Raw genomic sequence first — 24,537 nt, 5'->3', positions numbered from 1 at the left:
GCATTGTGCCTACCGCCAGTCACTTCAAGTCATGTTCCAAGCTGTGGAAAAAAGAACACACTGACTCATTGGTTTCCCCTTATTTCTTTACTGTGAAATTACACGCTGTTGAAAACCTTAGACTCACGAGAAAACCAAGAGATGTAAAATTACCACCCTTTCCTGCCATTTCAACAAAGATGTCTGTCCCCTCTTGTTTCCTGAACTAAATATGCAAGTTCACTAGCAGTAACTCTAATTTCAACAGCCCTCCTATTCCTTGGATGGTTTGATGATGCATAATTTAAGCTGACTGCCCTGTAGGCCTCTAAAGTCCTATGGAGTGATGCATATACTATATATGCATTATATATATATATAATGCATATACTATATATGCATGATACACACACACACACACACACACACACACACACACACACACACACACATTAAAAAAAAACCTATGTGCTCAACCTATGTGGATATTGTAAAATTAGGGATCCTGTTTCAGACACTAGATTTTAATCCAAGATTCCATTCAGCCCAAATACACTAAGCAATTTGCACCACATAGAGACCATGTTTAACCACAGTCAGTACCACGTACCAAAGACCAGAGCCTCCACCTGCCCAGAGGACTGATCAGAGTATGGGCACCTCCCAGTCTCTTCCCAGGACCTTTATAGGAGAGCTGGGAACTGGCCATGGTAGGAGAATTTGCAACACAGAGACTGGCAAACACTAGGGACTAGGCTTCTCCCCTCCCCAGCATCACCCTGCTGAGGAAAGCTGGTTGACCTCATCTCACCCGCCATCAGGCAACCTCAGAGACAGGAATGCTCAGGTGTGTCAGGAATGCCACTATGAACTGGCAAAGGAGCAAGAATCACGGCCACACACACGTGAAGAAGATCATAAAACTCTTTCTGTTCAGCTTCTACGGGAACATATTTCACAGTCACCTTTCTGTGACTTTGGAATGAAATAGAGCCCAAAGCCTATTGGATCTCCCTGCGCGTGTAGTCTGTGAGGGGCCTGTCACTCCGTTATTGTCAAGGCCTGTGGGGAATGAATGTTTTTGCCGTTTTACAAGATGAATCTGTCCCCAAAATGTCTTCATTCTTGGTGGCAGAACAGGCTGTTGTCTTCTGGTGGGCACAAGTGAGAGGTGCCCTAGACTTCTCTAAAGCATGTGACCACACTGAAACAAACCGCTGACAACCAAGTAGTTTTTACTGTGTGCTACATTTTCCATCAGGAATCAAAGTTCCCATGCCCCAAAAGTTAAGGGCATGAAGTGTTCAAAAGAGACAAGAGACAACCATGGCTTAGAGTGCTGAGACCAGGCTGCCTATGAAACTGTAAAGACAGGTTAACTTTTATCTTGGGAATCGTCAGCTATAATCAAATAATGTATGTGAGGAAGCTGCTGTTCAGAAAAGTTTATAAATTCGCCCAGGAGTCAGCATGCCCTGTAGGTCTGCACTCGCCTAAGACCCGCCAGCTTGAATATAGGTACATAGGAACCAGTCCTGAAGGGAACAAAGGTGGTCCCCCAGAAGTTGTGGCCACGGATGCTTCCAGTTAGTAATCCTTTTACCAACAATGAGTTTCAAGGGAGAGACCCAACTGTACTATTTTGGCAGCAAATTCTAACAAAAGGTGGCTAGATTCAAGTCAGAGGCATCAACTGGAATCCTAGTTATCAACAGATGTCTCTGGCCACCTGGGTCAGCTGCCATAGTCCAGTGCACACAGCTGTTTGGCTCTGACCACCTGGGTCAGCTGCCATGGTCCAGCTGCCATAGTCCAGTGCACACAGCTGTTAGGCTCTGACCACTTAGGTCAGCTGCCATGGTCCAGTGCACACAGCTGTTTGGCTGGGTTTACAAGGTACACAGGTCTCAACCTAAAGGCAAAATAAAGGTTTCATTACTAAAAATCACTGGAATTGGAAAAGGGGAAAAGTGTCTGAAAGTAAAAACTTAATTAAAGCCAGGGCCACAAACACACTGGGAACTCTACCACCACGCCACACCTCAGCTTCAGCGTGTTCTGGCGACGATATGCAGCATCCACCTTTGTGCCTCGAAAAGCCTCACGCCCGTGGTTTTCCTTCACAAAACAACAAAGGCAAACAACCGCGCAACTTGTGCCTCAGTTCTTTTGTGAACGAAATCCAAGTGAGGTAGTAAAGAGAAAAGAGGTCAACAAAAGAATAAATCTCCCTTTTTAACTCATTCACCAAAATTAACACAGGCAATCGAATTAGGCCAAAGCCGTGATGTATGTTATTTCAAAACCAGCCATGTTTAATCCAGAAACACTGAGCTCAGTGTAGGCAGCATTCCTGGGTCTAGGAGCCAATAAGCAGCATTCTTAGGAAACGAAAATAAAGCATCTTGAAAACCCTGTCTCGGAAAACCAAATTAATAATAAATAAATAAAGTATCTTGAGATGGCAACATCTTCCAAACTCACTTGAAGCTCTGCACACAGCAAAGTGTCTCCAAATACCTGAAACTCATCTCAGTCCTAAAAATCCACTGAGATCTTCATGTACCAGAGCTTAGCTCGTCTTCATTGCCTTGATGATGCTGGCAGGACAGCACAAGCGACTTGGCCCCTGGTCCTCCTCACACCTAACACTGTGCTTCTTCACAAGACGTGCCCTGCATCTTCACTACTAACCAAGCCTGCCAGAAAACACAGGCTTACAAAACATCCAACTGTGTTGTAAGTATGTTTCTCTATAAATATAGTAAATAAGATACAAATCTGTCTCAGTGGCAAGAAACAAACTCTTTGGAAAAGGATGACATCAGTAACACAATAGATCCACATTTCTTCATTTTAAAAAAGGAAAATTTGTTTTCCCCAAACCTTTGTGTTTACATTGACTATGTAACATCAACAGGACCCTCAGTGACCATGCCTATTTATATGCATAATGTGGCAGTGGAAATTTCACCAGAGCAAGCCCTTGTGTATCATCATAGAAGACAAACACACTATCTGAAAACTTCTGTTTCATACCCAACAAAAATATCCTGGAACGAGCCAGGCATGGTGGTGCACACCTTTAATCCCAGCACTTGGGAGGCAGATGTGGTGGACCTCTGAGTGCAAGGCCAGCCTGGTCTACTGAGCGAGTTCCAGAACAGCCAAGGCTGTTCTACAAAGAAACCCTGTCTCAAAAAACCAAATATATCCCAGAACATGCACTTGTATTTGCAGAGACACAATGGATTTTAAGGACGTACAAGCTGTGCAAAGCTCTTTGGAGGTAGCAGCCATATCCACTGTCTGCTCCTCGCATTTTGAGACTTTCATTTTGATGAAAGTAACTTCAGTGAGAGGCTATCTACATGGAATAATCAAAACACAGATCCACAAGACAGCACACCTTACATTCTCATTTTTAATGTTAAAACAACCAAGTTCCAAAATGGCTCTTAGACCTCTTTCTCCCCATCCCATTTTCTTAAAAGCAATGCAGAGCACTTACGCTCGGCCCACACCATCCACCCAGGATGCAAAGCTGCAGAACAACACAAGTGCCCACTGCAGTATCCCTACTCTGCCCGACTCACGCAAATCCCAGAGAACATGCATATGGCTAACTCCACCCTGATGACCAATGGACATCAAACACCCCATATTAGCCAAAAAAAAAAAAAAAATAGTGCTGTTTCTAGTAAATAAGTATAATAACGAAACAAAACAGCTTTGGAGATGATATATTCAACTTGATTTAAATAAAACAACCAACCAGCCAACTTCCCATAAAAATCCAAGATTATAAACATCTGAATCCACTTCTTTGGCCAATAAAAACAGCAACCTGAACTCAGCTTGTAACTCGACACAGAACTGAGTATCCCAACTTTCAAACAATCAAGTATACACACGAACGTCAACTGCAAAAAGCCCACACAACATCTACCTGAAGCACCGAGCTTCTTTGTGTCCCTGACACAGAACCTATGGCCTCTTTCCAGGAGGAGGTAGATCATACCTGTGTTCCTGTCTGGTAAGATGCAGCAATGCTTCTGCAGGATGCCGGGCAGAACCTGTTCCAAAACAAATAAATAAAATGCACTTGGTTGTTATTCAGGCAGAGGTGAAAGCATCTCATTAACTGCTGTGAGAGGTTTTCTAATAAGATCATTCAGTGTTGCACAAAGTCATTGCACCCAAGATGGTCTCAATAATCAACCCTTACGGAAAATGCTGATAACATACATTTTTCATCCAACAGGTTAATCAAGTAAGTGTGTTGATTGTATATGGTTCTCCTGGGATGTGGCTGCCACTGGGTAATGTACACCCTAATGGGCCCTAAGAGATCTGGGACATGGCTCTGGAGGGACTGCTGTGTGCGGGGAAATGGGCACACCAATTTTCCCGGTGGCTTTTAAAATATTAGGTGCAATTATAGCCTGACAATGGAGCTTTGCTGGGACACTGTGCCGGGTCTTCGTTGAGGACCTAAGCTCAGCGGCTCTCGTCCCTCATCCAGAATATTTGTGAGGAAATAGAAAACAAAAGCTGTGTTTAGACTCTAACCTCGGTAGCAAAAGGTGAAGGAAGTGTCTCCTTGGATTGGAGGGTGAAGACAACAGAAACCTGTTTTGTCAAGAAAATTCTACAACGCAAAGCTTCTGCAAAGCATGGGCTGGAAAAAAAAAATCCACAGTGGGGATTCTCAACAGGACACGTACGTTCCTGCTTCCTAAGCCACTCAGAGAAAAGCCGACCTCTCACATGCTCCACAAGACCTCCACGGTGGGCCCTCAGCCAGCAGTGGCAGCTGTCCAGAGCTGTCCATCAGCCAGGAAGGCTTGTGTTGCCTCAGAGCAATGAGTTCCATACAAGGGGCAGAGGTGTCCCAGGAACACACCAGGAGCCTGACATCCACTTCTGGGGACTTAGATGAATTTTTCTCTGCCTTAGCCAACCTGACTTCCTCCACTTCCTCAGAATACCTTGCATGCAGTAAAGAATGCTTTTTATCCTAATATAATTGGCTGCACATAACAGCGTGGACAATTTTTTGACTCTGGGTAAAATCTGATAACAACAACAAAAAAAATCAAAACAAATAAAGCAATAAGCAAATCTGTATCTAGCAAATGCTATATAAAACGTGGAATGAGAATTCAAAAACATATTCTGACATTCGTGTGACATGTGACCTTAGAGACTGATCAACCCTTCCCAGGGGCAGCCACTCTGAGTCAAGCTCTCTGGGTCGCCACGTGGGCACCTGCTGTGGGATGTTCTGTATGTCAAATGTGTTGCTCTGATTGGTTAATAAATAAAACACTGATTGGCCAGTAGCCAGGCAGGAAGTATAGGCAGGACAAGCAGACAAGAGAATTCTGGGAAGAGGAAGGCTGAGGCAGAGAGACACTGTCAGCTGCCACCATGACAAGGGAGATGTAAGGTACCGGTAAGCCACGAGCCACGTGGCAAGGTATAGATTTATAGAAATGGGTTAATTTCAGATAGAAGAACTAGATAACAAGAAGTTTGCTGCAGCCATACAGTTGGTAAATAATATAAGCATCTGTGTGTTTATTTTATAAGTGGGCTGTCGGACTGCCGGGGCTTGGCGGAACCCAGAGAGGAAACTCCAGCTACAGGCCCCCAGTTCTGGAGCACTGGTGACTTCATACTAAAGCATCCTGCATCCCCCAAGTGCTCCCCCAAGCTGCTGCTACCCCTAAAAGCCACTGGCACACTCCAGGAATCTCACTTATGATCCCTTTGAAGCAACACTCCCTGCCACAACCTCAAATCTTTTTTTTTTTCTTTTTTGGAACATGTCAAGTAGCTTTCATTGGATCCCAAACAGGAAAATATAAGGAGCCAGAAGAAGTCATAAACAGTCTACGGTAGAATTCACCTTGACTTTCCCAACGGCAGACGATTTGTGTTCAAAAATGGCGCCCATATCTAATCTTGACAGTCTCCTCCCAGCCGTGGTCCTGGGTAAGACACCTGCACTAAATCTTGGATACAGCCTCAGGCTCTCAAATGCCAGGCACACATCACTTCCTCGCAGCCAGCTTAAGGGAACAGCCAGGCAGGACCGTAATGGGTTTATTTCCTTCTCTCTGAAGGATTTACAGAAGGCAGCAAAGGAGAATGAAATTATCTTGCCTGCCCAAAGGCACTTTAAAAGTTCAAACCTGCCTATTCTTTGAGAGCATTTAACTGCTGAAGATAATTGGAGACATTGTGCTTCTGCTCTCCAGAGTCAGGAGAGAGGGACCAACAAATTCAAAGACCCCAAGAGTCCCCATTAGTACCACCCAAGGTCTCAGAGTGTCCATCATTCCACATTTCTGAGGAGACCACTGTTGATAACCATGATTGTAGGTACAGATTCTTCCAAGCAGGAGATCCGCTTCCTAAATAAGAACTCCAAAGTCTCAGTTGTCTGAATCCTGCTTGCTCTCTAGGTGCCTTCTTAGGTCAAAGACAAAAACATAACCCCACAGGGAAACTGATACTTCTGCAATATTAGCTGAAGGAAATTAAGAATTCATGTGTCTGGTGACTCTGGCTGCATTTCACATACTCCAGCCTACACTAGCCATGGCCTGATGTTTAACAGTACAGACACCGAACACATCTTTTCTTTGGGGAGGTGATGCCCAGAGAAGACACAGGGCTCTGGTCACCCAGGCAGTAGCTCTGGGCAGTCTTACCTCATCCTCCTCTCTCCAGTCCCAGGTGACTGTAGCCTCTGCCTGTCCCTAGATACCCAGAACACATGCTTTCCTCTGTACCCCCATTGACACCTTTAGGGACTCAGTGATCCTCCGACCTCTGACCCTCCCATCACCTCTGGCCTCTGAAGTAGGGAACATAACAGTTCATCTGTTTGAAGTCCATGTGCTCTGGGAAAATTCTACTGAATAAATCATCAGTCTCTCGAAGCGGATGTGACAGGTGCCACTTATGGGTGGCTTAGAACATTTAAACATATTGCCACAGAGTCTGTGGGCCTGAAATCCAAGGCCAAGATATAGGCAGAATAACATGCCAATTAAAGACTCCAAGAATGGCTGTTTATGCTTCTATACTCCTTATGGCTCCTGGGACCCTGGGTTTATCGCCACATCCTGCCAACCTCCACTGTATCCACATGGCCTTTTCCCTATCGCTTTATATGGTCTTCCCTCCACAAGTATGTGCCAGCAAAGTCTTCTCTCCCCATGTATGCACTAATATGGCCTACTATTCACACTTGCTCATGGTCTTCCCTCAATACATAGGCACCCACATGGTCTTCCTTTCATTCATGTGTGTCCACATCCTCATGGTCTTCTCTACACACATGTGTGTTCACACTCACATGGTCTTCCATATATGTGTCCATACCCACATGGTCTTCTTTCCATACATGTGTGTCCATACTTACATGGTCTTCCATACATGTGTGTCCACACCCACATGGTCTTCTCTCCATACATGTGTGTCCACACTCACATGGTCTTCTCTCCACACATGTGTGTTCACACTCACATGGTCTTCCATACATGTGTGTCCACACTCACAGGGTCTTGCCTTCACATGTATGTCAACCATACCACCTCCTCTTCTCCTGCATGTACTCACATGTTTTCTCCTGCATCTACCCACATGTCTTCTCCTGCATGTACCCACGTGTCTTCTCCTGCATGTACCCACATGTCTTCTCCTGCATGTACCAATGTGTCTTCTCCTGCATGTACCCACGTGTCTTCTCCTGCATGTACCCACATGTCTTCTCCTGCATGTACCCACGTGTCTTCTCCTGCATGTACCCACGTGTCTTCTCCTGCATGTACCCACATGTCTTCTCCTGCATGTACCCACGTGTCTTCTCCTGCATGTACCCACGTGTCTTCTCCTGCATGTACCCACGTGTCTTCTCCTGCATGTACCCATGTGTCTTCTCCTGCATGTACCCACATGCTTTCTCCTGCAGGTGTCCCTGTGTCCTTCTTGCAAACAGACATTCCAATTCAATTAGAGCCCACCTTCATGGCCTCATCTACCTTGGTAAAGTCTTCTAGGACCCTGTATCCAAATTGAGTCATATTCTGAAGTGCATAACGGGGAAACAGAATCCAACCCATAATATGCTAAAACACTGCAGTTAAGGAGGAGTCTTGGTGTCATTGATGCCACTTATCGGCAAGTCATGGAGTTCTCTGTGCTTGAATTTGCTTCAAGGTAATAAACCTAGGGCTTCTGCAAAGTGTAGCTTGTCCTCTGCTGGCCACCAGGAGCCTTTGTTCTCTCTGCATCACAGAACTCTCCAGTCAACCTCCTGTTCTCTCAGCCCAATCTCCTTGTATCCTGATGCTTTCCCTTCACCGTGCCTTTGGGGTGGCAACTCACTCACTCATTCCCACATAGGCATCATCAAAAATAGAGCACAGCCCAGGCTTTCACCCTTCCCATGTCCACGTGCAGCAAATTCTCTTGCGTGTTCTTAGGTTCGTCCCCTTCCCCTGCTGGTGTGAGCTCATATTTACCTTCAGACTGCCTACCCACGATGAGCCCTCACACTGGACAGAAAACCTCACGAGTGGGTGTCGGGTATGTTCTGGGGACTCGGAAGTCATGTGTACTGGGTGTGTGCTGAGTAGAGCTCAAGAAAGGACGGTGGTTCTGGCAACAGTCAGAGGATCCTTGGTAAGCAACCTGAAGATCTTACCATTGTTGTGACAGCTTGGCCTGCGTGCTGGAACCAGGACATTCCTGACAGCCCACTTGCCCCTGAACCCTCCTCACCCAAATAACCACAGGGTACTAGAGTTTCCTCAGGTAACCATCACAGGAAAGTCTTAATGGAGATAAGTGTAGTTGTTGTTTTTTTACTTTTTGGGGGGCCCACCACCCAGCTCCAAAATAATCACACACAGAGACTTATTCTTTCTTATGAATGCCCAGCCTTAGCTTGGCTTATTTCTAGCCAGCTTTTCTTAACTTAAATTACCCCATCTATCTTTTTCCTCTGGGCTTTTATCTTTATTTCTGTATACCTTCCTTTACTTCCTTCTCTGTGACTTGCTGTGTAGCTGGATGACTGGCCCCTGGAGTCCTCCTCGCCTCCCTTTCTTGCTCCTTGATCTCTCTCCTCCCAGATGTCTCCTCCTCTTTATCCTCTCTGCCTTCCAGCCCCGCCTATCCTTTCTCCTGCCTTGATATTGGCTGTTCAGCTCTTTATTAGACCATCAGGTGTTTTACACTGGCACAGTAACACAGCTTCACAGAATTAAACAAATGCAACATAAAGGAATGCAACACATCTTTGCGTTGTTAAACAAATATTCCACAGCATAAAAAATGTAACACATCTTAAATTAATATTCCACAACAGATAAGGGGCTCCCTGCCTCCTTCCTTCATCCATTCCTCTGACCAGACTTCCTCCTGCCAAGTTCTCACTATCCCTGGAGATTCTCAAGGATTCCCGTAGCCTAGCTCCAAATTGGGCCCTGGGACCCAACAAAACACTAACAGGAATCTGTTTCCCTTTGTGAACTGGGAATAAGGTCCTGGAGCGTTAAGGGCATGGGGCACATGTGACACTTGTGAACCACCCTGGCCTGAGTTAGATGTCCCCATGTCAAAAGATACTACTATGTGAGGGTGAATAGCCTCAAAGGGGGTTGGGATCCTCCATATGCTCATTAGAACCCATTCCACAAACCTAAACATCTGCTCCATACTGTCTATGTGTTCTCTCCCATCCCGTGGAGTTACCTCACTAAGGTTCTGAATCTACATCCTGATGACAGGTGATGACCTGATTCAGCTCCTCTCTGTGGTGATATTGTGTTCCCCAAAATATTGTGCACCTTAATAAACTTATCTGGGGTCAGAGACAGAACAGCCACTAGATACAAAGGCTAGAAAATGGTGGCACTCACACCTTTAATCCTAGCATTCCAGAGGTAGAAATCCCTCTGGATCTCTGTGAGTTCAAGGCCACATTAGAAACAGCCAGGCATGGTGACACATGCCTTTAATCCCAAGAAGTGAGCCTTTAATCCCAAGGAGTGATGGCAAAAAGAGAAAGCTATATAAGGCATGGAGACCAGAAACTAGCAGCATTTGGCTGGTTAAGCTTTCAGGCTTTCGAGCAGCAGTTCAGCTGAGACCCATTCGGATATGAGGACTCAGAGACTTCCAGTCTGAGGAAACAGGACCAGCTGAGGAACTGGCAAGTTGAGGAAGCTATGGCTTGTTCTGCTTCTCTGATCTTCCAGCATTCACCCCAGTAACTGGCCTCAGGTTTGATTTTTATTGATAAGAACTTTGAAGATCCATGCTACACCTCTCTGAGACTGCTGCCCTCATACCAGGGTCTAGTCTCTTCCAAACAATGAGCACCTCCACACTCACTCTGTTTCTCAGTAGAGGGACAGTCTACTTCCTATTCATAAAGAAGTTATGCGCTCACCCTGAATTACAGCTAGAGTGGGCCAGGTAAGGGACTGTCACCCTGTAATTTAAGCCTGTGGGCCTTATGGACCTGCACTCCGAATCTACTTGAGTGATGATGGAGACTCGCAGCCTCTAATTCTCAGAAACTCTAATATTTCTTTTCTGTTTCCTCTTCCTGGAAATTCTATTACTTAGGCACAGGGATGGGTGGGTCTAATCACTGTTACCACTGTTCCTCTGCTTTTTTGTTACACTTCCATAAAATTCTCTGTTTTGTATTCTAACCCTCTAGTGAATGCCTCAGGTCTGGCCATCCACTGTTATTTCTCGGAGATTTTCCTTTCTGTCAATGTTACTTCTGTACATTAGCTTCAGCTTGGCCCTGGCTCTTCCCTCCCCGAGGACAGGAATATTGATGACTCCCATGCTTTTGGCACAGTCTCTATTCTCAGTGACATCATGGCTGTAAAAGTTGATGCTCTGTGGTCAGCCACCTTGCTTAGTATCAAGGCCGATGTGTTATCATCTGATACCCACAACTGTTAGTATGGGTCAAACCAACATCCTACATGCCCAGTCTGGAATAAATGAGTGATGGGGAGCCAGGTGTCTGTGTGGCCTCTCAAGATTGCTAGGGCCACAAGGGTAGGCGATAACTGTCAACAAAGATCACCTGCTCTCTGAGTTACAAAGTTAACCTCAGAGGTGAAAGGATGTAGCCTCAGGGCCTTTGATAGGTCCAGTGTACATGGCATTTTGTCCTGTTTTTTAATCCTCTTAAAACATTAGTAGATATTATCCCCAAATATAGGCTCTTAGGAAGAATCAGTCTTTCCCATCCTCCTTTCTCTCTTTCTCTTTTTCTCTCTGTCTCTCTCTCTGTGTCTCTCTGTGTCTCTCTCTCTGTGTCTCTCTCTGTGTCTCTCTCTGTCTCTCTCTCTGTCTCTCTCTCTCTCTCTCTCTCTCTCTCTCTCTCTCTCTCTCTCTCTCTCTCTCTCTGCTTTGATGCCCTTCCTTCCTGGGCAACAGGATGCTGAGCCCAATGGGCCATGATACTTGGGCATTCCCGACAGTCTGAGTTTTTTCAATTTGTACAAGAGATCAGCACTGTGGCATTTAAAAACTAGAAGTGACATTACACAGTTTAACAAGCTTCTCAGAGGACACAGGCCCCAGAGACATAGACACATTCTTTAGAGTGTCAAGAACATAAGTAAGTATTCAATTAACTGTTCCCAACCAATTGAACTGTGAAGAAATGGCCTTAGGTTTCTTTTAGAAAATGTGGTATCCCATGCCTCTCAAGAGAGGACACTCAGCAGCATCTGATTTCCATCTGGAGACGCTGGTCTTCATGTGTGTTGACCCACCCTCTACTTCTGCCTTCCTCTTGTAGTATTGACAGAAATGAGAATACTCATCAAAGGCCAGTCATAGACAGGACAGGACAGATGCACACCTCGGGATTTCCCTGTATATCTGCACATGCCTCCTTCATGTTCAGCATAAGATGGACAGAGATCCTTGACTTTGTCATTGTAAGCAGTCGTACATGCACTGGAACCATTTACACAATTGCAACCTCTGAGTTGGGTGTGGACACCAAGGATGGGCTGCCTGGGTACTGTACAGCTCCTTCACTTACAAGAACACCTGTTGATCGGAGGCTCTGCCTCAGTGCCCAGCTCTGGGTGAAAACACTCCTTCCAAGCTGACTAAGAGGAGTAAGGAGTGAAATAAAAAAACGTCAGCCAGGCTCCACTGCCTCAACATTAGGCATTTGCCTTCTATCTCATGGTTCTCACGCAGAGTGTCATGGGGAGCAAAGCCAGAGTCTAGAACACAAATAAGGACCTGACACTGGATAAGCTGTCTTCATTGCCCTTGTCTGTGTCATCTGTGAAAATGGGACCACTTCAGAAACCAAAGGGCATTATGCTCCATGAGTCAGTAGTGACTGTAATCTACCATGACAGACTCAAACCTCAGCCTATACCAGTGCTACTTACACATACAAGGATCACTCACATGGCATCCTGGTCCCCAAATGTGGCCAGGAACTGAATTTCATGTTCCCTGGAGATGCTGCACCAATAATCCAGGAAACAGTTTGAGAACCATGAAAGCAGCATCTCACCACCAGCAACATCCGTCCATTGACTTCTCGTCCATCGACTGTCCCATTAGAGTTCATGCAATAGAATCATCACGTCAAGCTGACAGAGGGGCTGACGGGGGATGGACAGCAGAACTGATTGAGAAATCAATCTCAGTGTGCTTCCATAACATAAAGAACAGATGGATGTAGTGGGTAGCTCTTCCTGCTTTGTCCTCGAAAAACGGCCACACCTGCCTATGACCTGCCCCTGGAGTATGGCCAAGAGGGACCCCTTAAGACCCAAGATGTGTTCATGTTTGCTCTCATAGCTCTTCATGGTCTTAGAGGCTGGATTTGCAGACCAAGTCAGAGTACCCCAGAGAACTATGCTAGACTGTACCTCATCTCTCCCAGATCCTATAATCAACCCCTTATTAGTTGTAAGTTACCCCTGAAATAAACCTCTTTTAATTACCAGATAAACTTCATGGAATTGCATCGTTAATTATAGCAATAGATGGAGGGCTACTCAGAGAAGCTGGAAATATGGACCTGTAGTATTTCCAGAGCAGACTGCAGTGAGGACCCTTAGCTTAGGGGTACATGGGATCCCAAAGGGCAGGAGTGATGCAAACAATCAGAAATCTACATCTAGACCTATGTCACCTGCCAAGCCCCTCACTAGCATCAGTACCAACCCCTCTGCACATGGACAATCTACTGCTGCCTCCTCAGACCTAGACTGGTCATGCTAATTTGGTCCTGTCAGGTTCTTATCATCTCTGGGTCTTATACGTGCATGCTATAAACAAAAGTAGTCCTAAGAATATCCAGGAAACTAACAGGAAGAAACAATATGTACAGGTTTGGACACAGAACCCAAAGACGTCAATACACATGAACCTCAGAGAACCCAAGGATGCAAACACACATGACTATCACCCGGGTACACACCCAGCAGGGCCACCCTCCACCAAAGCCAGCATTCCCAGAATGAGCACAGCTGGGCTTCACCTGCCTCATCCCTCCCCTATCACAAACAAGAGATGTGAAATGTCCTTTTCTGTGGGGGACCAGCCCCCACACTTATTTACCCCAGGAACTCTCGAGGAATGAGGAATAAGAGACTTAGTTAGAAATAGAGAGGGGAGAGAAAACAGGATAGACCTGGGTGGGCCTAGATCCTTATCCACTGGCCCAGAACTTTATTCCAAAGGTCTATTTATAATAGCACCAAGGGGTGGAGCAAAAGACCTCCCCCTTGCTAGTTACAGCCACCTGGTACCCAGGCCATGGTCCAATCAATCTCTTACATGGTCCTGCTGGGTACAGCCACTAGGAAACCTAGTGGGCTCCAACACTTTCTCAAACCATTTTAAGAAAAGCACCTACAAACACAAGTTTCCCACTCTGCTGCCAGCAAGCCCCACTTGCTAACAAACAAGGGTCTCCCAAGAGACCTTCAGAGCCTCACAGGGAGTCGGGGCATTCGAGGATCACCAGATATTAACAGCAAGCTTCCACTGTGAGAAAGACCAAATTTACAGTAGCAAGAAAGAATTTCTGTAGGAAATGGGGAATTTAAAACAATGTAACTAGCAACATTTCAGAATTCTAGAGATGGCATGGATGATGTTGTTGTTGAAGCAAGGCCTCGTCACGTAGCCCAAGCTAACCTTGAACTCATGGCCCCCTTGCTTCAAATTCCCAAATGCTGGGATTAGAACAGAGGCAAGGCCCCATGCCTAGCAACACTAGATATTTATGTCTGACTAGAAAATAGGATGTTACACTCACAGAAGCAAAACCCAGAGAAAGACCCGTTGGAAGTCAGAGTCAACCAGCATTCCAATAAAATGCTTTGAAAAGGCAGATTCAAGACATTATCTCAGAATATATAGAGAAAAATGTACTAAGAATTGACAGAGATTAAAAAAACAAACAAACATAAAACTCCAGAAACTTAGTTCTGGAGCTTTCTACCTCACTGTGGGAGGTAGAAAGAGACCCAGTGGGGGATGAGCCAAGTAAGCCAGCCTAAACCCACAGACACACGGAAACAGACTCAGGACTTAGAAGCCCACAGAACGCCCAGCCACATCTTGGTGACCAACCCAGTACACTACAGTAAAAATGCTGACTAGCAGGAAGACCCTAAACACAACCACAGCAAAGAACTCTGCGAGCTGAGAAGCAACAGAGCAGAGGAGTGGTGCTTTGGAAAGTACAAAGTAACATCTCCCCATGACAGGCTATCCATGGAAGAAGACAGCGCCGGACACATCGAGTGAGAGCTGGGGCTTCACACGATGCCCTGTCTCTGCTATCAGGAGGCAGGTGGAGAGCACGCTGCCCCACTATACAGGAAAAAGAGAAAAGAGTATTTGGTAAGAGTGGCTGGGAAAGTGACCAATACAGAGGCCAACAGAAACACTGGTTAATTGGTGTAAAAAACAGTTCAGCGCAGACACACCTCCATCCACCACTGCCTGCGATCACATGGTCAGAATGTCAGCACAACAGGTCAAACCAGACTCTGTCCACTACTACAGGAAAGGACACTGAGATGTCCACAGAGTCCCAACAGCCACAAAAGTACCCCTGCCACACTCACAGCCCACAGAACCCCTTTTCCCATGACAGAAGTGACATTCCCATCTTCAGAGAAGCAGGCTTCACATAATCCAAATGACACCAGCAGGGGATGAAATTCTCTAAGGTCAGAATGTTCAATTCTGCCTCTGGAAAAGAAGCAGAAGCAGCAAAGCAACTATGTGTCCTGGGAGTATAGTAATGCCTTCCATCATAACCATGTGTTCCTATGACACAGACAGCTACAGGCTTCACAAATCTTTAATGTAGGCATTCAGGGACCCACCACCCCATGCCTGCTATTAAAAGAAAAAGAAAAAACCCTGCTACCTGGAAAACATGAGCAAGCAGTGTCTGAAGATGTAAGCAAAGAGAAGCAGCAGGATTTTGACTAGCTTTCTGGTTAGAAATACCATCTTCCCCACGCCCCCCCCCCCAGCAATATCAATCCACTCTCATCCCTGGACCTCTCCCTCCAAGGGCGCCACTCATCCCTGGAGATTCCCCATAGTCAGAGGCATATCCTGACATATATCCTGCAGTTAGGAACACAATCCCCACAGGTTTTTCTAGCAATATATCAACAGATCCCCAACTCTGTTGACCCAAAGCCCAGGTCAGCAGCTTCCAGCCAATCAGAATCCTCTGATCATCTGCTGATGGCCCAGAAAAAAAAAATCTGCATCTATAGAAGAAGCCCTTTTGGGTCTCAGTCAAGAAATAAGAACCTTTGCTGGGTCCTAGTGGGTCAAAAAGCCAAGGCTCTCCCAGGGAGGGATAGGAGGAGTCATCTCTGATTGATGCCACTCCTGTCCTTGATGGACTGGTAGTACACTCCTCCGGATGTGGCCGAGACAACCCCTGGCTTACAAGACTTTGGACCTGGGCACTGCCCAGAGCCTTTGGGCATAGAGCATTCTGCCTCACCTGCAGCTCAGGCCCAGATCTCTGTCTCATGGAGAAGGCCATTCCGCCTTCAAGAGTCAGATCCAGGCTACTCTTGGCAGCCCTGTGCTCTGTCTATACAGAGGTTACACAGTGAGAACATCCACAGTCAACCTGGTTACTTCCGTTATCTAAGAATTCCCATCATCCTCATTACAGATGGGGGAAAAAAAAAAACTCCATAGACATTTCTCTTCTTCTGAGAGACCATTATTTCACAGAAGATTTTTCTGAGCTTAACAGTAGCAGAAGTCGGCATGTAATGATTCCCGACGGCGATAACACAGCCTTTTCTGAGTTTCAGAAACCACAGGCGGATGAAGTCAAGAACTGGAGAAGAGGCTGTTTTCCCATAAACAGATGTGAAACAATTCAGATCATGAGAGAAGTCCCATTTCTGCTCCTTCTTAAGTTCCCTAGAAAGGAAGCTATGGAAGCCCTAACTGCACAGCTACTTCTAAATCCATGCAGTGGGGCTCTGGGTCCATTCACCTCCCACCACAGACCCTGGACTTCATGCTCTCTGCTCTGTTTGTTCTCTTGTCTGATTTCGGAAGCATGCGTTGAGTGGCCCACTTGTTCCCAGCACTTAGACATCTTTAAATGAACATGTTCCATGTAACCGAACCCCAAATGACACGCCTTACTATCCTCCTCATCCCAGCCTCTATATCAGGTTCCTCCACCTTGCCCGTCTCCTCTCCATGCCAGCCCTCAGCCCACCAAGTCCAGCTCCAAATCCTCAAACCAAATAAGCACCCTGCACCCACCACTGCTACCCAGACAACATCCTCTCCTCCCTCACCTTGAAGAGTCAACTTTGAAGAGCCTCCAGAGCTCCTGAAATATAGTCTTTGGGGATCTGCCTGAACTAGTTTCTTTTGATGAGTCTGAATCGTCAGCTTGCCACAACTCAGAATCACCCGAGAGCACCAGCTGAAGACTGAGGAATCAGATTGGTCGGTGGAAAAACTCAGGGTTGGGGGTGCTATCTTGGTTGTTAATTGACAGGAAATATCCACACATCCACACTGAATACAGGCAGTACTATTTCACTGAGCTGGACCCTGAACTATGAAAGAATGAAGAAAGCCAGTTGAGCAGAGGTGCCATGCATGCACAGATCCACACATTTATTCTCTCTGCTCTTAATGATGCATGTGATCCAATAAGTTCCTGCCTTGAATTCCCAGCAAAGATGAACTGTAACCTGAAACTGTAAGCCAAATAAACTTTTGTCTCTCAAAGGCTGCTTTTGGTCATGGTATCTATCATCACAATACAAACAAAACTAGAATAATCTTTCCATTTAGAAGTCATGTTCTACTAGTCTTTTGCCCAAAGCCTAACAACACCCCAGAACACCTAAGAACCCTTAGTCCTTAAAGAACCAGAAGGCCGGACATGACAAAGTCAGGGCTGCCAATCACGGCCTTGCTCAAGTTCTGCTGCACCAGTTCTCCACTGTCCCTTGCACATACTACATGTATGACCTCAGGTTCTTTGCAGAAGACATTCTTTGTGTGGGAAGACACTACAGGACACCTCAGCTCAGTTCACACAGGACACTCCAGAGACTTCCTCTCTCATTAACTGTTCCTGGTCTCTAACCCTGCTTCTGCATCCTCCCTCACGGTGGGGGGTCCTTGACATGTCTTGTTCTTTCTGCCTTCCTCTGACTCTCACAAATGTGAGCTCTGTGAAGACCGGGTCTTGTCTGGGAACTGAACTCAGATCCTTGGGAAGAGCAGGGCGTATTCTCAACCACTGAGCCATCTCTCCGGCCCCTTCACCTTTTTTTTTTTTTTTTTTAGGTAAAAGTTGCTCACTGAATCTGGAGCTCACCAATAGGCTAGGCTGGTGGTGTTAAGTTCCTGGGATCCCCATTTCTGTTCTTTTAACATCGGGGTTGCAGACTCATGCCATGGTTCCTGGCTGATACATGGGATCTGGAGATCCAAACTCAGATCCTCATGTTGGCATGGCAGACCCTTGACTGAGACATCCACTCCCTTGTTTTTACTTCCTGTGGTCCCGGGGCCCACTACAAACTAGGCAAAGCTCCTCCATAGAGCCAGGATTCTGTTACACTACAAGGGTCTCACTCCGCAGCCACAGCAGCAGCAGTCAATGCCCCAGTCTGGGGGCTGAGAGGCATGGAGCCCTGTGCCCATTTCACCGCAAGTGGTCATCTTCGGCCCAGGTGGAGCTGAGCCACGGCGTGCTCGTTTGAAGCACCAAAGGAGAGGGAAGGCTCAAAGGAGTCTCAGATCACATGGTAGCACATAAGACTCCTATACAAGGACATTATATTCCAAGTTATGAGGGAGAAGGGCCACCCTGCAGGCTGCAGAGGAAGAGAACGGGGAGCCACAGAGGGCGCCTACAGCTCCTGGAGCAAATACACTGTGGATCTGTGCTTCAAAAGCTGACTCTCTAATAAGGAAATGCCTAGTCTCCCCAGTAGATGCCCGCATCTCCCTTGGCTTGTCAGTTACCATGGGAACCCCACACTCTAGGACATCTGGGTACCACATCATCACAGCCTTTGTCCTAGTTAGGGCTTCTACTGCTGTGATGAAACACCATGCCCAGAAGCAAACTGGGGAGGAAAGGGCTTATTTGACTTACACTTCCACATCACTGGTCATCAATGAAGAAAGTCAGGGCAGGAACTCAAGCAGGGAAGGAACCTGGAGGCAGGAGCTGATGCAGAGGTCACGGGGGGGGGGGGGGGAGTGCTGCTTACTGGCTTACTCCTTGTGACTTGCTCAGCCTCCTTTCTTATAGAACCCAGGAGCACCAGCCCCCAACGCCACCACCATGTCCTGGGAGAGCAGAGCAGAGGCTGTACTCTACAAATTCTACTCAAAAGAACAAACAGAGGACAGACACAGGGCAGATCTCCGTACCCTGCTATGAACCACAGTGTCACCACCCTACTGCCAGCAGACTGAGACCCTAAGAGCTTCCCCTATGGCAACCTGGGCTAGGAAGACTCAAAGTAGCAGGAGGGCAGATGCCCCGCCCTCCTCAGAGCACATGGCCTTTCCTGTGCCTTCCCCTTCGCTGACACTTCCTACTTTTCTGCTGTAGAAAAGGCAGACCATATTTGCTCCATCTATTTAATTAATCTAATTAAATTTATTGGCAGCAAGAAAATCTGGTGCACAAAGAATAAATGCCCGCGATAAATCATGAATACGTCCTGAGTGAATCGATCATATTGGCAAGAGTCTCCAGGCTGGATCCCACTGTTAGTCTCCTTCCTTTTTCTGGGGGGGGGGGGGGGGACAAGAAATGAAGAGCCTAGAGTGGGGATTTATGAAACATCATCACTGCACTCACAGAAAAATGACCAAGTCGCCATGCTACCTGAGAGTCCACATGCTCAGCTCTACAGTTTGGTAGGCCTCAGAAGTGGCATTATGCAGGGCTCTGTTCCTGCATCCAAGGATATCATGGCTTGGGTCATTGTAAAAGGCAAAAGTACAGGAACTTGCCAAAGCCTAAACCCTGACCCACCATGGGTACACAGAAATTCCACATACTTCACACTTCTGCAGCCTGGCGGCACTGGGCACCAACTGTCTCATCTACACAAACACAGTTAATACCGCAACTCCGTGTATGCACAGCCTTTGTGACCTGTGCTCAGGCCCTGGACAGGGAGGTTATGTTCCTTCTGCATTAAAGAAGCAGGCTAGGCTTTGAGGGACTTCAGGCAGCCAGGTGTCCTGGGTGACAGAAGATGGTAATTCCTTTCTTTATAAGGAAATGTCTTGTTTCTCCATCTAGACATACCCCTTTACATTCCCTGCCCCCCCCCTTTCCCTGACACCCACCATTCCACTCCCAGTAGCTACAGGTCCAATAATGGTTCTAGGGATTCCAGCAGGATTTATCCTCTTGTAACTGGCTTATCCCACTTAGCACAAGGCCACTGAGGCCCATCTACACTGTGGTTTGTATGGGGATGCCCTTCCTCTGTAAAGCTCAATAACAAACACACCGCACAGATGGACACAGAGGCTGCTTCCACTTCTTCACAAACAGCGATGCTACAAACCCAAGTGTGCAAATATCCCGAGACTCTGCTTTAGTTTTTGAGCGGCTACTCGGGAGTGGAACTGCTAGATTGTGGTGACTCTACTTTTAATTCTTTGACTTTCGAGTTTTCCACTGCAGTTGTATCGCTGTGTATTCCCACCAACACTACAGTCTCTATCGAGTCTCCCAGTTCCTGCACATCATCCCCAATTTGCTGTGTAGCTTTGTTTTGTTTCATTTGGGGAGAGGGCCAGTTCTTCCATGAGGTATGAAGTGGTATTTGTCAGTTCTCTCAAGGGCACACTTACACACTCATGGGAGAAAACACCTTCTGCCGTGACATGATGTACTGTCAGGCCAGGCCCTCCCATCTCCCATCACAGAGCCTTCAGGATGCTCCCAGGTCTCTGCATTCCTTGGCTGACCAATGTCATGATACTTTTTGTTCCAGGATAGAGTTTAGAATTCTCACTGGAGCATGGCCCCTGTATGACAAGAATTCTTTTTTTTTTTTTTTTTTTATTTAATGTATGTCTGTATGAGGGTGTCAGATCCTCTGGAAGTGGAATTACAGACAGTTGTGAGCTGCCATGTGGGTGCTGGGAATTGAACCTGGGTCCTCTGGAAGAGCAGTCAGTGCTCATAACCTCTGCGCCATCTCTCCAGCCCCAAGAACTCTTGTTTATCACTGCTTTAGACACCACAGTCCTTACAACTCTCCTGCTTTCCAAAACCGGACACCTCTGAGGTGTCTCAGCTGTCCACACCAAGCTTCTAGACTGCTGGGACACAGGCTGACCTTGGCTCCCCACAGACAGTCTACCTCACCCCCCCCCCAGGCCCAGCCCCTTGTCACACCCCAGTTCACAAGTGGAGAATGGGAGTCAGGGTTGGCACCAGCTGATAGACACTAATCACAGTTTCAGACAACAGGGAATCCCTTGTCTTCCTGTCACATGCTCATCTGGTTTCATTCTCATACTCTGCTTCCACTCCAGCGGCCACTAGGCACTTGCCGTGTTAGTCCCACAGAGGACTTTTGTCCCACCTTTCACAGAACTCTTTGAGCACTGTACAGAATGAGAAGAAACAAAGAGTCCTCCCTCACCTCTCCTGTCACGTGGTCCTCAACACCTGAAACTTTCAAATGTCATCACCCGCAGCAGGCTGTGTGAACTGTGTCCCTAACAAAGAGCCTACCTGAGGACAGGAATTATGGCTCACCCATGTGTTCCTTAGAATGTCACCTCAGCTCTAGACAGGGGCAGCCACACTTCATCAGCATGGGACGGGGTTACTCATTAGAGTATAGAGACACAAAATCACATGATCTCTCCAACCCTCTAGGAGGATCCCTCCTCCTCTAGGGAGGAGCTAGAGTGGAGAGCATTGGTATAGCAGCCTGCAAAACCAATAACAGACAGACTGTTGGGAGGTAACGAAAGAAGTATGTTGTTTGGGGCCTGGAAATGGAGTAAGGTCCCCCAGGGTCACCGTGAAACATCTAAAATTATAGTTTATCTACCAAGGATATCTTTATAGGAGAAAGACTCTGGTGGCAGAGTGTTGTAGAATATGATTTTAAGATGTGTTACATTTGTTTATGCCTTGGAACATTTGTTTAATGCTGCAAAGATATGTTGCATTCTTTTATGTTGCATTTGTTTAATTCTGTGAAGCTGTGTTACTTTGCTTGTCTAAAACAGTCTAATAAAGAGCTGAATGGCCAATAACAAGGCGGGAGAAAGGACAGGCAGGGAAGGCAAAGAGAACAAAAAGAAGAAAGAACAAGAAAAAGAGAAGAGGAGGATGCTAGGGGCCAACCACCCAGCTACACAGCCAGCCATAGAGTAAGAATGAAAGTAAGATGTACAGAAGTAAGAAAAGGAAAAAGCTCAGGGGCAAAAGATAGATAAGAAGAGCTGGTTAGCAACAAGCCAAGCTAAAGGCCTGGCATTTATAATTAAGAATAAGCCTCCGTGTGTGATTTATTTTGGAGCTGGGTGGTGGGCCCCCAAAGAGACAAAAGAGTAAAAACTACACACAACAGCAGAGTCTAGGGATTGTGAGTGAAGACACTGTTGAAGTCTCATTTTGAGAACCTGTGAAGGAATCCATGGAACAACAGAAGCTGATTTGTGTCTAAGAGTCACAGGGGCGGGGGACAGAGAAGTGGGGACTGATGCTGCAGGGACTCTCTGGAGACTGACATAAGACAGAGTGAAGGAGTGCTGGGGAGCAGGAAGGGAGGAAAGCACGTGGGGTTCCCAGGGAGATAACCATGAAGGGAGGAAAGAGAATGGGAGGAAGGTAGGGTGGTCTGTGTCCACAATGTCCCAGGGGAATGGAACCATAATTCCTGAACTGTATCAGCATGGCAGAATTCCATGTTCATGGAAGCTAAAGCACTGAGTGCTGGAGTGTGATGGCCATTGCCACATCAAAGGCTGAGCAAACCTGCAGATGGATCAGTAATTCCTGAACTCTACCATCATGGTAGAACTCTCTGGAGTGTGATGGCCATCCATCCACACATCAGACTGAACACGCCTGCAGAAAAATCGGGCTATGTGTACTTTTCCTGGACAGCTTTTCCTTATATCAGAACCTAAGTGTACAAGGGACTTTATTCTAGACTTTAATGCAGGCAAAGAACCCAAGCAAGATAATCTTGAAAGTACACTCCCCCAACCCTATAGAACAATGGCCACCTCCAGGGGTGCTAAGCAATCAAAGTTACCCATGGTGGGAGATGGCTGCTCAAGCCATGATCAACAGCTATTTTTTCATGAGAAGAAGCAGGACAGAACCCATGCCAGAAACACAGCAAGCCCTGCTCAAACAGGTGACTGATCCAAAGGCAGAACACTGAGACACAGGAAGACAAGGTGACTGGTCAAGGCACCTGGATGGAGGAAGAAACACCACCAACAGCATCCCCAAACATGGAGTACCCTAGAATAATCTGAGTGGTTACGCACACTCTGAATGAGCAGAGACTGCACCAGAGAGAAGACTGTCATAATAGAGCATCCAGAGTAGCAGTCCTAAAGAACAAGATCCCAGGCAGAGAATAAGAGCCTGGGGAAACAAGTCCATGGAGAGGGGGCAGATGATGATAGAGAAGAGCTGCAACATTGCTGCACACTATTCTCTGTGGGTCTCACAGCTCTTTCTCAACATCCTTGGGTGCTGGACTCAGACGGTGGGGTACAAGCCAGTGGATTCTTGTTCTCCCTTTGGAAAGCGGCATGTAACACAGTGACAAGTCTTCATGTGGAGGGATCTACATTTCTGAAGGAACCAACCAACTCAAAAATACCAGGCAGTGGTGGGGAATGTTTTCTCTGCCGCAGGGGAATGTTTTCTCTGCTGCAATTCACAGTTTACTGCTGGGAACAAAAGAGAGATGGGAAGGAGAGAAGGGGGTGAATCCATGTTCACTCACACTCATCTCTACAGATGGGTAGGTACACAAAGGTGCTCCAGTTGCAACACTGTTTGTAAACTATAGCAAGAGCAAAAAGAGAACCAGGTCCCATGGTAAAAATGCCCTGCAAGTGGTGAAATCATGAGGACAAGTGTCTTATGTAGCAAGAGACAGGAGGCACGGCTCAGCTGAGCTCCACTCTCAGAGATCTACAGATGGAGTACTGACGCTAAGGCAGATGCTATGGGTGAATACCAGGTCTCTGCCCTCAAGTACCCAGTGTTCCTCCAGCACAGTGTACCACTACAATCGGGTTCCAAGAGCAGAACAAGTATTTTCTGCAGACTCACAGTGAATGGATAGGGCTTCAGAAACACTGAGTGAACAGAGTCCTCCTCTGCCCAATATCATTGAAAATCACTTTGGTTCTCACTTGTTCTTGGGGAATAAACTGGTCAACCCAATGGCTTCTGAATCCCTGCTAAAGTTCCAGACATCCTATGAACACAAGAACCAAACATAAAAGGCATAGTGGAATTTTTCACACACCTGAGTCAGCACTGATCAAAAATAACTGAGGAATAAGATCACTCCAACCCCAGGATTCTACTTGTCATTTTGGAGGACTGAGGCACGCCTTGGAAGCAGTAACCCTAAAACCTTCCCGAAATGTACCACTTATTCCTCCCTTGGCTGTAAACCTCACGTTCAGAGTACCTATATGTAACTTATCCACGTCTTATAGTCATGGCACCTGTGTGTGATCTACCATGATCCTTGACATCATACATTCAGAGTACCTGTGTGTAACTCACCCACACTTCTCTAATCCTGTGTGTTCTGGCTGTCTGTGTGCGGTTTTATGTTCCATAAGTTTAGGAGATCTTCCTTTGGCACACCTTCTCTGCTGCCTGCTCCTGCAGTGCTGTAGCTCCTGTGTGCATATTCTCAATTTGGGAAACATGTCACAGTCCACTTACTCCAA

The 24,537-nt window shown here is 46.6% G+C and overlaps 1 protein-coding gene across 1 annotated transcript in view; it reads right to left on the bottom strand.

Annotated features, from left to right (window-relative positions):
• The window catches only part of Dlgap2 (DLG associated protein 2), a 747,033-nt gene that overhangs the window by 578,182 nt on the left and 144,314 nt on the right, over positions 1-24,537 (bottom strand). The window contains 1 exon segment of the mRNA XM_052751752.1: positions 4,001-4,055. Within this exon segment, the coding sequence (XP_052607712.1) occupies positions 4,001-4,055 (55 nt within the window).

This window comes from Peromyscus californicus, unplaced genomic scaffold, assembly GCF_007827085.1.
Source record: "Peromyscus californicus insignis strain IS unplaced genomic scaffold, ASM782708v3 Scaffold_23__1_contigs__length_62951481, whole genome shotgun sequence".
Taxonomy (NCBI): domain Eukaryota; kingdom Metazoa; phylum Chordata; class Mammalia; order Rodentia; family Cricetidae; genus Peromyscus; species Peromyscus californicus.
The sequence above is the reverse complement of the archived record's forward strand: the minus strand, read 5'-3'. Positions and strand labels throughout refer to the sequence as shown.